General features: G+C 43.8%; 1 protein-coding gene across 4 annotated transcripts in view; it reads right to left on the bottom strand.

Annotated features, from left to right (window-relative positions):
* Positions 1–16,516, bottom strand: part of TRIM44 (tripartite motif containing 44) — a 105,593-nt gene that overhangs the window by 67,448 nt on the left and 21,629 nt on the right. For all 4 annotated transcript variants that reach the window (XR_012159392.1, XR_012159393.1, XR_012159394.1 and 1 more), the window contains exon 3: positions 301–540. Coding sequence is in view for 1 of the 4 variants with exons in the window: in XM_073347982.1 (XP_073204083.1) it covers positions 301–540 (240 nt within the window). In the remaining 3 variants the exon portion in view is untranslated. The remainder of the gene's footprint in view (positions 1–300; positions 541–16,516) is intronic.

Genomic DNA, 16,516 nt, shown 5'->3' with positions numbered 1-16,516 from the left:
GATGTTTTATGAAGCAATAGCACAATTCAAAAATTACAACTGCAGTACACTAGAAATCCACTATTAAGTGGTTACAGGCATTTGGCTTTGTGCCCCTTTAACCACTTAAAGAATGTGAGTATCCAATATGACCGCACAACTCATCCTGCACTATTACTTGCATCTTGGCTTATCACCTCAGACATTTAGTGGCATTTGAGGGCATCTTTAATGTTGACATATGGGAGACTGCTTTCCTGCATCCATCACAACGTTGTGTTGCCTCCTGCCATAATCATTTAATCTGCTCTTAGTTTTTACCTCAGGCTTGAGCAGGGCTAACTCATTGAAGGTGTTCAGCTGCCTTCTGATCTCTGCCATCTCAGTCATCAGCTTTGCCATGTGGACGTTGATTTCCGCCAGCACCTCTGTCACATGAGCAGTGGCCACCGCTTCCTGGAGGTCCACTAGGTGGAGAGCTTTCCGTTCCTCCTCACAGACCAGCCGCCGTACAGTGTCAAACTCCTGCTGAACACACAGTTTCATCTCACTCCGAGTCACCTGCAGGTCACACACACGGGAGAGAACGTTGCTTGTCAGAGAACAGCTTTATAGTGCAAGTGTCTGAGCTATCACCCCTTCGGTGATTGTTTGGAAGCAGGCAAAGCATTGAACTGATCCCTGCTCCCCAGGCATCTGAGAACCTCTTCTCCATTGCTGCACCTGTTTGCCCCCAAAACAAAAGCCTATTACAAAATATTTCCAGAAGAGGCCCATTCCTTCAAACTAGAAGTCATCGTTTTCCTCCTTCAAGTGAATCTCTGATCTCCATCCGTAAATGGAGTTCATTCCCCACACAGAAAGGATGACAGCGAGGCTGTTTTTGTTGCCACTCCAGCAGCAACATAACTCTCCCTCGCATTTCTGTAGAGCCTTCAAAACCCCTAAGTCCCAGGCTGCTCCCAAGTCTACATTTCATGCCACTAGGCTGGAAGTGTAGAGGTCTGGCTCTATATTTAAACAGGAGATTCTGTGCAGCAGAGTCCTAGATTAATCCCTGTAGGCTAAATGACTGATGGATTCAGAGGTGTGGTGAACCAAAGCTAAACATACTTAATAAACCTGACAAGATCAATTACCGGATAGCAAGTGGGACATTATCTCATTTACCAAAGATTAGGATACAGCAGTTAAAGTAAAGTAAAATTATTTTAACTTGGAAGGTCTCAAAATTGGCATAAAAAAGAGACTCGAGGTAAACAAAGGTTTTCTACTGCAGCAAGGTGAAGGACCCAACAGTTAACAACAAAACTGTCTGACTACGTCAGTACACTTCACAGCACTTTGTCTGAGGTCTTGTCTACACTACCGCCCGGATCGACGGGCAGCAATTGATCCAGCGGGGGTCGATTTATTGTATCTAGTATAGACACAATAAATCGTCAATATTGTGTCTAGTATAGAAACAATAAATCGACCGCTGATTGCTCTAGCATCGACTCCTGTACTCCATCTCAACGAGAAGCATAAGGGGAATCAACAGGAGGGCACCTTGTGAAGACACTGCGGTAGAGTAGATCTAAGTATGTCGACTTCAGCTACGTTATTCACATAGCTGAAGTTACTTAACTTAGATTGATTCCCCCTTCTCTACCCATAGTGTAGACCAGCCCTTAGGCTTGGTCTGTTCTACAGACTTACGTTGGTATAACTATGTTGCTCAGGGGTGTGGAAAGTCCATATTCCTGAGTGATGCGGTTACATTGACCTAACCCCTAGTCTAGACAGTGTTAGGTCGATGGGAGAGCTTTTCCCGCTGACAAGCTACTGCCTCTCGGGGAGAAGCTCTCTTGTCGGCATAGGTAGTCTTTTCACTAAGGCTATGTCTACACTACCACTCATGTCGGCAAAACTTACATCACTTAGGGATATGAATATTCTACCTCCCTGAGCGACATAAGTTATGCCGGCATAAGCAGTAGCGTGCACAGCGCTACGTTGGTGGGAAAGCTTCTCCTGCCAACATAGCTACCACCGCTCACTGGGGGTGGATTAATGTCTACAGGAGAACTCTCTCTCATCAGCACAGAGCAGCTGCAAGAGAGCTTACAACAATGCAGCTGCATCAGTACAGCTGTGCCAAAGTAAGCTCTCTAGTGTAGACACAGCCTAAGCGCTACAGTGGTGCAGCTGCGCCCCTTCAGTGTTGGATGTGCAGATAAGCCCTTAGTTGCGCAAGTGGTACGGGATGAACACTGCACATAGTTTTCCCTGTAGTTCCTCTAGGATATGGATATCAAAGAAGGGCCACACCAATTAAGTAAAGAAATTGGAACTAGATCATTCATTGCCACAGCATCCTTCTCTTTATGAACTTCAAGTAATTGTCTCGCTCTACTATTTTCAGCCTGGTAAAGAAAGTCCTGCAAATATACAATCCTGGCATTATATTTACTTGTCGTCCTTTGCCATGATGATTATTGATGAATAGACTAATGATTTTACTTAAAAATTAGTAAGTCATTTGCTCACCCTGGAAGGACAGAATTTTGCAAGACTAGTGTTTATATAGATAGTTAGCTTTGAAGAAAGGTCCCTGACTGACAGCCCTGGAGGTTGAAGTCTTCTTTTTATCCACAGAACAGATACAGCCCTGGCAGCAGCAGTCTAAGCCTCCCCCTACATTGACTCAAAACGCCCTAGCCACACCCTTGAGCAAAAGTATATTTCAGAACATGATCTGACCACTATGTAAACTGGGAGTAACTCCACTTACACCAATTAAGTTTGAACGGTGTAAGTGAGTTTAGAATCAGGTTGTGTGTCTGTAAAGGCCCTTGGCACATAACTGGCACCATGTAAATAAATAAATATTTTTTAAAAAGGACACATCAAGATGACTGCATGAGTCGCAAAACTGAGAACAGGAACACATTCGTTATGCTGACAACCCATTTTCACACTCCTCATGTAAAGGTTCTGTTAATCCTGACGAATATTCAGTTTCCTCTGAACAGGGGCCTGTAATTAAATGCATAAATTCACACTTCCTAAATAGGAAGGCTTGCCAGAGCCTTCAGACTATGGCAGTTTTTCCATATGCTTTTTGCTTTAATGGAAAATTTTTCCGTTTTCCAATTTATTAAAAAAGAATAAGAGCAATAATGAAGATTGTCCATTTCAGCCTTTAGGTGCATGTACGAATGCTAAGGTCATCTACATCTGTCACCAAATCAATGCCAAAAGGACTCCCTATTCTCCCACCTCAAAGGGAAACCCTCAAACACTTTTTCCGCAGACCAAAAAGCTTTTCCTGAGATGACAGTAATAAAATAATAAAGATAGAACAAATTCATTTGTATTGGGAGGTTGGGACCTCACTGTACTAGCCATGGTACAAACTCTTAGTAAAACAGACAATCCCTGCCCCCAAGACAAAGGAAGCATTCTCCTCATTTTAGAGAGGGGAAACTGAGGCACACAGTGATTAAAAGCTCATTTCCCATTTATGCACCAAAATAGATGGATTTGAGAGAGCTCAGGATTTTGGGTGCTAAGTTGATCTGAAAGTTTAACCACAAATGTAGGGGAGCTTCTGGATGTTGAGCAGTTTTGAAGATCTGGCCCCAGCTGTGGGTGCTGAGAACTTCAAAAATCTGGACTTAAGTGACTTTACCCAAAGTTGCACTGAAAGTCTTTCGCAGAAAAAGGAACGGAACTGAGATTTCTGGAACCTCAGTCCAATGCCTTAACCACAAGACCATCCTTCCTCGCATACACCTTGCAACATACCCTGTGGGAAAATAGTCTCAGATTCAAGTGCAGTAAGAGGAGCAGTGAGCTCCAGAGTGAATGGCCCTCCTCTGGGACCAGCCTTCCCTCAGACCTCAGACTTACAAACCAGAAGGCTCTGAGCTCAACTGTGCCAGCTGATCTTAAATGCCAAGTTGGTGCCTGAATAGGCTGCTTCTGCACTGGCAAAACTGGACCCATTAGTTCAGCATCCATATTGCAACACTGTTGTTCGCAATAGTGGATAGCCTACAGTTAGATGATGCTGTAGCAAGAGCAGCATTTCTACACTCCAGCCCTCACCACTGTGCCCACCAGCAGAGAATTAGGCATCCACTTCTTTCCTAGCACAGGCAAACTGAGTGGGAGATGATCTCCAAGATCCAGGATTAAAACTACAAAAGGTTTTCTTTTCCAACACCTTGATTTACCCATGGAAACCAACTGAAAGCACAGACACATTACAACATGCTCCATGTGAAATCCTGGTCATTATGCAGGCAGCCACTCTCTCACTAGCTGAAGTCTGAGTTACCTTCTCAGGTTGCCCCACAAGGAGTGCATTGTGGTAATGCAACCAGAGTCCTTATTTGTCTCACACAGACTTGAATTCAATAAAGAAATTCATAGCCAAAGGGGGCATGACCTTCCCTCAGAGGAAGCATTCAGTAGCTCCTCAGGACAGAGATGGTCTTTGTCTGTGCCTTGTGCATCAGCGAGAATACAGTCAGACCTTAACAAAAACTCTGATCTTACGTTCTCCTTTCCTAAATATACTGGGGCCAAGCAGAATGTGTAAGATCAGATCACCACTGTTCAGACTGACAGATCTAGTCTAGGAGTTGTACTATGATGTGTTCTGGAAAGGAAGATGTCACTCCATAGCAGAGTCCCTCCAAGACTCTAGGGAAATGAGGTGCAAACAAAAGACAGTTTAAGTCGGCACCTAGGACATATGGGCAGTTTGGAAGTGCAAAAGAACAGATGAACCTTTCAATTGCAGTATTACCTCAGGTTAAGATGAAACAGGGGAGCGAGGGGAAGAGAAAATACAACTTTTCAAATCCAATAGTTTTCTGAAAAATAATTAGACTAAATAACATCACTTTGTTTATACAGCATCTTTCATCTCAAAGCACTTTCCAAATGTAGATGAATCTAAAAACTTGTAATGGATTAGAGTAATCCTTTACCAAAATGCAGTCACTTCTGGAGTCAAACTCAGCAGCTCCTGTTTACCGCTACAGAACAAGAGCGCTGTGTGCAAGTGAAACTGAAGACAGAATTTAGTTAGGGAGAATTAAATTCCTATTGTTAGAATTTGGCCAGCACACCAAGTTTAACACCCCCTTGGCGATACAAGCAGGACTGTTAATGAACACAAGCAAGCAGGACCTCAGCTTTACATATCTTCTGAAAAGACAGAAACACAGCACACCATGATGCGGTACTCTCGCAGCGACAACTCCAAGGGAAGAGTTGCCCTCTGAATTACCAACAACATTCCTTGCAGCACCGCAGCCTGGTTGCGGCCATCCCATCCAAGTACTGACCCAATCTTACCCTACTTAGTTTGCAGTCTGATGGGATCACAGTAAATGGGGGTTTCAGAGTAACAGCCGTGTTAGTCTGTGTTCGCAAAAAGAAAAGGAGTCCTTGTGGCACCTTAGAGACTAACCAATTTATTTGAGCATAAGCTTTCATGAGCTACAGCTCACTTCATCGGATGCATACTGTGGAAAATGTAGAAGATCTTTTTATACACACAAAGCATGAAAAAATACCTCCCCCCACCCCACTCTCCTGCTGGTGGGGGGAGCAGCAGAGTGGGGTGGGGGGGGAGGTATTTTTTCCTGCTTTGTGTGTATAAAAAAGATCTTCTACATTTTCCACAGTATGCATCCGATGAAGTGAGCTGTAGCTCACGAAAGTTTATGCTCAAATAAATTGGTTAGTCTCTAAGCTGCCAATAGTACTCCTTTTCTTTTTAGTAAATGGGGGGTTAGGTGCAGGGCATCTTTGAAATCTACACTCCTTCACAACCCCCTCCCCCCAAAAATGTACTTCCAATGTCTGAGTGACTGCAGCAGCACAGCCCTTGAGTGCAGGACGAGGACAACCTATAAATCTAGGCCTGGGTGAAGTTTTTTGGCTGAAACTTTTTTTGGCTGAAAAACACGGATTTGGTGACGCACATGTTCTGCAAAGCTGACACACTTCACTGCACACTATTCAAACCCTGCTCCAAAAGGCAGAATTTCTTCATGGGCAACACCCCTGTGAGATGAGGCAGTATTATCTCACAGAAGGGGAAACAGGCACAGAGCACTTAGGTCAGGATAATCTACTAATTAGGGATGCCCAATCTGAGACAACTAGGACCTGGTTTTTTCAGAGTACATTACCTCATATAGCATTTCATATATTCAAAGCACAGCTCCCACTGACTTCACTTGCAGCTGAGTGCTCAAGACTCCTGCAAATTATACACCAGGGTCTCCAGTCAGGCACCCAGAAACTGAGGCACACACAATTAGTGGCCACTTGTAAAAAATCTGGTTTAAGTGACTTGTCCAATATCACATAAGAATTCTGTGGCAGAGGCAGGGATTGTGAAACTGGCAAACCAGATGCCAGCTCATCCCAAGGTCCCCATGCCTCAGTTGAATACTGACAAATACATGGCTGAAATCAGTCTGGCTCATCTCTGTGTTAGCATTGTTAAAACAGGATTTAGAATGATAAGAATGTGTTTAGACTTTATTGAATGCTCGTGAGTTGCTGCATGCATTAATCTCACTGATAAGATCTGTATCCCATATGGTAAGGTAATATTTGAATATTGGCATTTTAAGCCTTTGTAACTATGTAAATCATCAGAAAGGAGAGAGACATTAACTAGAGTGAAATGCTGGTCTCCAACAGAAAGTGTTATGACCTGCCTGACAAGGAATGCCCCTGGACACCAGATGGACTGAAGTGGAACATTAAAGAGGACAAAAGACTTTTCTTTTGTTTTCTCTTTTCCTGGCTCTGCCCCCATGAAGAGAATTCTTGCAAGTTAATTCCTCCCATCAGCTGAGTTTGCCGCTCAAAACAGAAGGAAGAAACAAAATAAAAGCCTCTAATAAGGAGGAACTGCATCTCATTGCTACTTGGACAATGGGGAAAAAGGTTCCTAGGAAAAAGTAAGGAATCACCAGCTGCTTAGGCTGGGTTAGCCCTTTAAGACAACAGAGCATGTTCATTGTAGAAGTTTCTTTCACCTTTTGAAAATTTAAGAGTGTAACTCATTTGTATATATGTTTACCTGCTGTAACCTTGTAAATAACATTTCCTTTTCCTATTGATAAATCCATATAGTTTATTATAGGATTGGCTACAAGTGTTTTGTGTGAGATCTACAGTGCAACTGACCTGGGAGAAGTGACTGGTCCTTTGGGACTGGAAGTAACCTGAATACTGCTGTGATTCATGGTGTAAGTGACCATCTATCACAAAAGTAGACTTGCTTAGGTGACAAGATAGATTGGAGCAATCAAGAGGACTGCCCATGACACCATGTTTAAGCTGTTATAGTGCTTAAGGCATTCATAACTGATAACTGGCTGGTGAAATCTAAGTATAGAACTCACCGCCAATCTGGGATTTGTGCCCTGGTTCTTAACAGTCTGCCCCAAAGTTTCATGACTGGAACAGAATCCAGTTCTCTAGGACATCATTCAACTGCCTTAACCAAGAGACTCTCCTTTTTATTCCTGCAATCCCCTGCCTCATTCACCATACATCTACCAACTTCTGCAACAAACAAAGGAGGGGGTTCTACAGACAACAGCCTCATTTACTACACAATCCTCATCACTCCCATCATGTGCACTGAATGAAGCTGGGCCTCTGGAAAATATAGTTTGTGATCATGTAATTAAAAACTATATCCTAATGCCTATACACACAAGGGGGCTGAACTACGGTTGCACCAAGCAACCTTAATTCTGGCATTTCCTAAAGATAAAATGCTTGACTTTGCAAGCTTAATGCTCTTTTAATCTAGTTTTGTGTGTGTGTTTTTTTCTAAAAAAACTGAAAAAACAGAAATTCCATAACGTGGAATCATACTGACAGCCATGTGGGTCATTAGAAGAGTTGGAACCTTTAGATCCACTGCACAGACCACTTCCACATGAGCAAACGGAGTAAATTATAGCAATAGTAGGTTGTCATCCTCTATAAGGACCACTACGGATTAGAGAAGGATGAGGTTTCACATATATATGCTGACTGCAGGAGGAATGGGGAGACTCAGGAATCTTGGGTTTCTTTCCAGGGTCAGGCGAGGTGTGCACTATAGCATACACAAACCCCTCGGAGCATCCTCCCCCAAGCTTGAACCTCTTCGGCCCCATCCTCTACAGCCTGTTCCTGTCCCAGTCCTGTCACTTCCCCACTCCAGTCTTATTTTCCTTGCCTACCCTGTCCCAGTCTATACTCCTAAGGCTTCTCATCCCCGTCACAGTCTTCTAGCACAGCCAGTCCTAGTCTCCCCATCCTAGCTACTTCTTTGATCTGCCTCTACCCTCCTGTCCTCACCCACCCTCCGATCATTCTCTCCCTGGATTCCCAGCCCCTTCCACTGGCTCCCAGTCCTAGTTTTCCTTCCTCTGCTCCTCAGAGAATCTCCTTCTCCCTCCTCCTACCACATCCCCAGCTCCTTGTATGATCTATTGCCCTAGCTAGTCCCAATTCTACCCCCACACCCCAGCTCCACCATATCTGTCACCACTCCCCTTCTAAGTCCATTCTTCCCACACTGGTTCCCAGTCCCAGTCTCCCACACCCATTTCCCTTGCTTGCTCACACCCACTGCCTCTCCTCCCCTGTCCCAGTCAGCAAGTCCCACTCCCTACCCTCCGCAGTTCCCAGTCTCTGTTTAGCATAACCAAGCATAACTCCCAGTCATTCCCTCCAATCCAGTCCCACCAGCCTCCTTGTCCCAATCTACTCTTCCCCTCCTGGCCCCAGTCCAGCTCTTGTCCCCTCTGTACTCAAATCAGGCAGTTTCTTCCTCCACACTATATGGGCATGGGGCGGGAGGGGGGGGGGAAGAGAAAGGAGTTACAGGGGGAAGAGGTGAAGCTAATTGAGAGCACAGGAAAAACAGGTTCTCTGCTCTCAGGTCCAGTCCCTAGTCTTATTCCAACCTGGAGCAACAAGCAAAAGGCACATCCTGACACAGAGGATACCACCCTGTCAAATTTCAAGTCTCTGCACCAAAGTAACAGTATGCTAGACCTTCTCAAGAAAAGGTTACCAACATTTTTCTAAAAAACGTTGCAAAACATCTTTTCCCCCTTAACCTCATTCTCAAAAATGGCTGAACTGTTTTGGCTAAAAAGTTTCAAACAAACCCAGTCTCAGATGGACACTTGGCATGGACAATTTCAGTGTGACCAGTTAAAGTTGGGTTTCAGAGTAGCAGCCGTGTTAGTCTGTATCCGCAAAAAGAACAGGAGTACTTGGGGCATCTTAGAGACTAACAAATTTATTTGAGCATAAGCTTTCGTGAGCCCAAACAAATTCGTTAGTCTCTAAGGTGCCACAAGTACTTCTGTTCTTTTTGCAGCTAAAGTTGGCTATAGTTATAACCAACTGAAAACGGTCTTATAATAGAAAGTCCCGGGCAACCTTTATAGTAAGCAGTGCTACCAGCCCCACCTATATCAGTTAAAAACGAGAAGGAAAAAAGAATAGAATTAATAACACACAAAACACAATAGCTTTGTAGGTATCATTCTGTGAGCCTCGGACAGGTAGTCCCAGATCTGCTGGCTACTTGCTGATAACAGCCCTGCAAGACAGGATACATTTCCCCCTTTAATTGACACTATTAGATAATGATGGAAACCTGTGCTGGAAGTACTCCTTGAAAACACTCACAGGGCATTCTCCAGCAAAAACTTGCAAGGGTCAAGGGCAGAAAGCAGCACAAATAGAAAGCTGAAATGGCTCACTTGCTTCTGAAGCATTCATCCTATTAGCCAGACTACCTGCCAGGTATAAAGAAAGCCATTCTGTGCTCCACCTTATGAGGAAAGGGCTGAAATGAAAGTAGAATTGAAACTACAGATCTAATAATAAAAATCAAGGCAAGAGTACTTCTACCTCAGATGCTCATTTGAATGGTCGCTGTTCTTGGGGAAAAGAAAAAGAAAAAAAAAGCACTTCTCTGAGAATCTGCCCTGTCCCAGCCAGCACAGAGAGCAGTCACAGTAGCACGAGCACCCTAGCGGTTTGAACTTCATAAGCATGAAATGAAAATGTCTTCATTTGTTCTTGATAGTTTTATCCTGCTGCCTTCCAGGGCTCTGATTTGCCATAGAAATGATGGATTTTGTTGATATTTTGAGTTTAATTAGAGGGCTGGATCTGCATGTCAAAAAACACTCCCTGAACAGCGTTTTTTCAAAAAAATGAAACACCTAACAAGCGCCATGTCTCAAATAAATCTGCAACCCCCACATAATTTCTAAACCAGGTTCTCTCTATATATTAGGGCAGAACCAAAATGGAAACTGGCAGCACAGGGCCCACCCAGGTTTTACTGCTCCCCCAGACTATATGGCAGGGGTTCCCACGGGACATCTGCTGGTCAGCTAGCTCTTGTTAAAGCATCATCTGTCAGTACATTGGAGATGGGAATGAGAAAGGCAGCAAGGGGGGGTAACTTTGCCTAGTGAGGAGGTTTGTAATTTGATTGTAAATAGAACATTCCTTTTTTTGGTTTCTCCAATGTATCCACTACATTAAAGAGAAGTGGCCATAACCTGACAGATCCTCGTCTACACTGGACACACAATGGCTCAGCTGAACCACTGTAATGTTCAACAGTCCCAGGTAGTCACACTAATCATCATGCTTTGTGTAAAACAAGTTCAGTGTGTTCCCACACAGCACTCACATCACTGTATTACCAGTCAGTTGAGAGTACGTACCCTACAGTTCCCAGCACAGCTCTCTGACATAGGGGTTTGTCAGAGCAGCAATCCATGCTTGGAGTTTTGAATTTTCAAAATATAAACTCTGTAAGTTGCCATTCCATTGTATAAAACAGTGGGTATTTTGTAAAATTAATGCAGATCAGCAGTGCATAAAAGGTGTAGGGGGAGCTGACAGCAACTCCTATATTTAGCTTGCCTAACACTTCCCAAAATAAAAGGTTCTTGCAACTTGTGAGAGACACTCCAACACCTCCATGTTTGCAGCAGGCCTTTGAAACGCAGCTACAGGAAAGCTCTCTGGCTCGAGAAGTGCCTTTTCTTTGTCCTTTGAAAGGACAGTGGGTTTTCCAGATATATTAACTGCTAACAATTGTCATTTCCCTTCTCTTGCTTGTATTCCTCAGGAATACGGGGAGAGAATGCTCAAGTAATAACTGAACACACACATTCTAATGAGCCATGCCCACCCTGCCACCAAAGCAGTAGTACACTGCACAGTGAGAATGCCTGAGAGCTGCTGGAATGGGCAAGAGGGCAAAGAGAGCCTGGATGGCTCCTGACCCCCTGCCTCCATCCATCAAACCCAGCACATGGCCCCATACCTCTCCCTGGAGGTGCCACCTGGGGCAGGAATCAGGAAGAAAGAGAGCTGTGTCACGCTCATCACAAGTACTCCCTAGAGTAGGCCCAGAAACCCATTTCCCAACCCCCAAGACAGTACCTCAGCTGGCAGCAGGAGAGAGGAGTTGTGTCCTGTGAGTCCAACATTACTTGGCCAAAACAAATTACATTGAGAAGTGGGGGGAGGGGAGAAAAAGAGGCCTTATACTTAATTTGATGGCGTCTCTTTGTAACATGGTAACTTAGGAACACTGCCTCCCATCAAACTACAAAATTTCAGGGAATGCTCTAAGCATCAAGAACCCTGTTTATTTGGTGAAAATCAGAAGGGAAAAATGGGGGGGGGGGCACACAGAACCCTTGGCATCTGGTCAGCAAACTCAACTGGTTGCAGAGCTGCAACTATATATCAAACCAGTTATAAATATTGACACAATGAATGATTTATCAGACAGAAAGAAAAGAAATAATCGGGGAGGGGATGCACAGAGCCCCAGCATTGGAGTAGCAAACAAGAAGCTGGGGGGGGGGGGGGAAGAACAGGTGGGGGGGGGAAGGAGAAATACAATGAGCTCAGAAGTAATGAAGTGTGCAACCCTCTAATGTATGTACTGTAATACATTATGTATTTAAACAAGAAATGCTCTAAGACTGCATACATTGCACTTTATAAACACATAAAAAGTTACAGAACCTGCAATATAATAAATCAGGATTGCAGAAGACCTTAAACAGAGCAGTTGAAAGAGCAATCACAAGACTGCCGGAGGACTAGTACAATAGCCATGCTTCCTTTGTACGCCAGCACTGCAATAGGGATGAGCCTCGCGAAACCGAGGTACGGAGCCTAAGGGTATGTCTATACTGCATGCTTTTTTTGGCAGTATAGAGAATATGTACATGCATAGCCCCCCAGCACAGAATAGTTGTGTAGACCATGACACCTGGGCCATACAGCTTAGTTGAACAGGCCCAAAGGGTATGGGTATGTATGTATGTGAGTTTTGCAAGGTCCTAGGGTGGCCAGGTGTCCTGTTTTCGACCAGAAAGACTGGTCGAAAGGGGGACTTGTTGGTGTCCAGTCAGATCTGTCAGATCTACTGACTGGACACCCAAAGTCCATTTACAGCAGGCGGGGGGAGACACCTAGTCATTACCCACGCCAGCCCCACTCAGCTGGAGCCGCCTCCTACCTGCATCGGGCAGCTGCAGCTCCCAGACCGGGCTCTGCAGGGGGAAGAGCAGCGAGCGATGGGGGTAGAGAGAAAGAGGAGCAAACGGGGGGTGGGAACTCAGAGGAAGGGGCGGGGCAAGGGAGGAGTGTGCAGTTTTTAATATATTACAAAATCGGCAACCCTATATGTAAGCCCCTTTGTTTTCAGTTTAAACCTATTTTTATTGAAAAATTCCCAGGTTTTTACAAAAAATATTATCCAGTTTTTTCTGATTTTCACCCTACTTTTGTATCATTTAAATATATAAAAAACAACTTGTTTTATTAGGACAATACAATACGTTGCATGAGATATATGTATTACGATAATACATTAAGTTGGGTGTATATGCAAAGCGGTCTGTTGAAGTAAGGCTATATATTAGTCTAGAAGATACATGCAATAAAGAAACAGGCACGTATGCAAGCTCTGAAGTGCGTACGCATCTGAACATATTGATGAATCTCACAACCACCACATACACATTTCAAGCTGTTAGCAGATAATGGTTTAAAGATTTGACACATTAAATGGGAAGAAAATGAAAACCTGTATCAGAATACATTTCAGAACACAAGGAAGTATTCAAGTCTTAAAAAAAACAAATAGGAGAGAAGTATGAAGTGAGCGTATGCGCTGCAAATGGTGTGGCCCAATTATTAAATGTAAATATTTATAGGTTAATAGTTCTAAGTCTACAACAGTAAACTGTTTATTCAAATGAAAAAAGTTTTATTTGGGGATTAGAGATGTATTGTTTTCTCAAACTCAGAGGTGGCATTGTGTTTTGAGTTCCGTTTTAGTTCTGCAGCCAACCACTTAAATGCTTTGAGTTCCGTTCATCAATCTACCGAATACTTATTTCTCCTGTCTTTCCAGCCACCAAAATAAACCCTGATATTTACCCAGAAAAATTAACAGGTTTTTGCACCGATTTTCACCTGTTGTGGTGGTGGTGGTAATAAACACTGATAAATACCCAGGAAAAATTAAATAATAAAAACTGAAAACAAAGGGCCCTATCTACACAACTCTCTAGTAGCTAGGGTTCCCAACTTTGGCTGGACAAATTCCTGGAGATTTTATCACAGTACATAATCTTTAATTACAGATTAATCTTTAATTCCTGGAGACTCCAGGACAATCCTGGAGGGCAGGCAAACCTACTAGTAACCCAAACCATGCCTTCCCATCTACACTGCTTTTTAGCCGTGTAGTGTCCCTGCTGCCTCCTCATTGCCCGAGTCTTTCCTACAGCTGGAAAAGGCTCCAGCAGTAGGGAAAGACTCTGGCAGCTCCCCCCGCTGAAGCCTTTTTCCACTGCCTCACCTCTGCCAGAACCCTTCACTGACACGTGTAGCTACACACACACACAAAGTGTGGACACAGCCTGCGTTTCACTATGGCATATACATGTACATTACATGCCGCCACCAGAGGTCTGTAGCATAGGTGTAGCCTACGCCTTGCCCAAAGTCAAACCAAGTCTGTTGTAGAACAGGGAGTTGGATCCATGTCTCCAGACACACAGAGCTTTATTCTTCACTGTCTTTCACCTCGAGTAGTCATTTACACCATTATTTCATCTGCTAGTTTAGGCGACAGCTCCTACTGGATAGACATTCAGTTTCTGAACCAGACACTCCAAAAAAGCAAAACGCAGTCAACCTACCCTCCAATTAAAACTGGAATCTCCACTCATGACTAAAAACCAATTCAAGCAATTTCCGGAACAGTCTTTCACAGACATCCTACTTCATCTGTTTACAGTGCAGTTTAGTCCCCATTAAAAATGATGGCTCTGACAATAGCTTAGCAGCTCATTAGTACACTGTGCATTTGCCTTTTGATGGCTAGTCATCAGGCGTGTGAGGTCAGTTTGCCAGTGTAAATGTACAGCAACTGCCCTGATTTAACAAAACCTAAGAAAGAGCTGATTAGTAATGGACATTCAGCCAACATTTTATTGTTTCTAGAATATAGCCATTTGTTTAGAATGTTATGAGGCAATAAGTTTCCATGAGGAAAAAATACAGCAACGCATTAGAAGAATCACGTTGCTTCAGTGGATTTGTCCTCCCTTTCTGTGTGTGCGTATAAAGGGTCTCTAAATAATACTTTAACCATCTTAGGAATAGGCAGCACAAAGCACTACAGACATAGCCCCAATCCACTCCAAGAATCATGGCTGTCTAATGTTATTGGATTTCTGCAATTCTCCTACCCACTCCTCTCAAAACCTAGAGAAACAATTCCGCTCTAGGAGTAATCACATAGGAAGTGGGTGGTTGAAAGTGACACAAAAGGTTTGTGGAGGCTCTTTGTTCAGGCAGGCACTATATTTAAAACTGATGTAGAACATATTTCATTCGGTTTACAGAGACAAAAGGGGATTCATTCCCCACCCAAACGAGTCCACTTATTTCAAAGTGAAAGACAGTTGAAACGTCAGCCCCTTGGTTTCCCCACCCAAGCGCTTTCTAGTTCTGGTGCAAGACTGCAAATGTAACTTCTTGATCGGAAGCATCATTCACATCCTTCTCCCCCACCCACCCTCGCGCCCCAGCTAACACAAGTGGTACAGCATTCGTGGTAGCACAATAGTGGGAAATTTTTAAGGCAGGGGAAAAAAAATGTCTAGTATAGACCAAGCCAAAGACAGTTATGACACAACCTTAGTACAGCCCCTATTAGTTCACCTAGTAAAGGAGCAAATCTACATACTTAATGGTCAGGCTGGAGTCTCACCTGTGGCAACATGCAGGATGCACATACAGCAAGGGCATCTGTGGGGAGATTGCTACCTTATGGACTCTCATTATTACATTTTCCTTTCCTAGTAAAAATCAGGATTAAACATTCGTTGCAAGAGACATCTCAGTAAAATCACTGCAGCAGTTTGATGAGGGCTCAGAGAAAAACAGAGCAGGCCTCATTGTTTGCATCTCTGCCAAAAGCTGGGCTTGCTATGTGCACTTCACAGTAGAACCAATCAGACGGTGGAGATTGCTTGGTTGTCCATTGCTCTCCACTTTTCCCGGCACTGGGACAATTCATTTGGACAGTACACATTCTAAGGGTTTTTTTGCAGCACTGAGGGTGAACTTACAAATGGTGGAAGAATGCTTTCCTATAACAGAACTAGTAGCCAGGGACCCCACAGTTACATGCAAGTCTGCCATTCACCCAGCAACTGCCACCTCTGACTGCTGAATGTATGATGACACTACCTCATTTCTCTAGTTGTTTGAAGAGGGGGATGGACTAGCTACCAAATGCCAGTTACAAGTGATCAATCCACTTGCAGCCTTACAGTTTGCCACACCCTATGCTTGGAGTCCAAAGTTACCCCAACAATAAATTTACATTTATGTTGCAACTTGCATCAAATTAAGGTTCTAATTCTGTTTCCATAGAAGTCGGTGACTAGAAGACTAGAGTTCAACGCCCTGCTCTGCCACAGACATGCTGAGAGACCTTGGGCAAGTTGCTTTGTTCTCTGTGCCTCAGTTTTCCCCATCCATATAATAGGATAGTAGTTCTTCTCTACCACAGAGAGGTGTTATGAGGATAAATATATACATTACAGATTGTGAGGTGCTCAAATGGTAAGGTACTTATACAACTCCCACTATCAAAGACTGATAAGAGGACCATGCTTTGGGAACACACTATCCAATAGCGGCACTGGGGAAAGGGGGGGGGTAGTAATTTTGATAGGCAAAAAGTGATTTATACCATCCGGAATTTAGCCAGAACACCACGATTATCACCACCTCTTCCCTTACCAAATTCATGACCACTGGTGGTCAAAGCTTGTTTTATATCTCACTTGAGGGAAAACACCCACCAGTGCCACACTGGGGCATGAGTTCTGCACTGATCAAGGAGGAGACACTCCACTCAGTGAATCAT

The sequence above is a fragment of the Lepidochelys kempii genome, chromosome 6 (assembly GCF_965140265.1).
Source record: "Lepidochelys kempii isolate rLepKem1 chromosome 6, rLepKem1.hap2, whole genome shotgun sequence".
NCBI lineage: Eukaryota > Metazoa > Chordata > Testudines > Cheloniidae > Lepidochelys > Lepidochelys kempii.
Note: the sequence above shows the minus strand (reverse complement) of the source record. Positions and strands in the feature narration are given on the sequence as shown.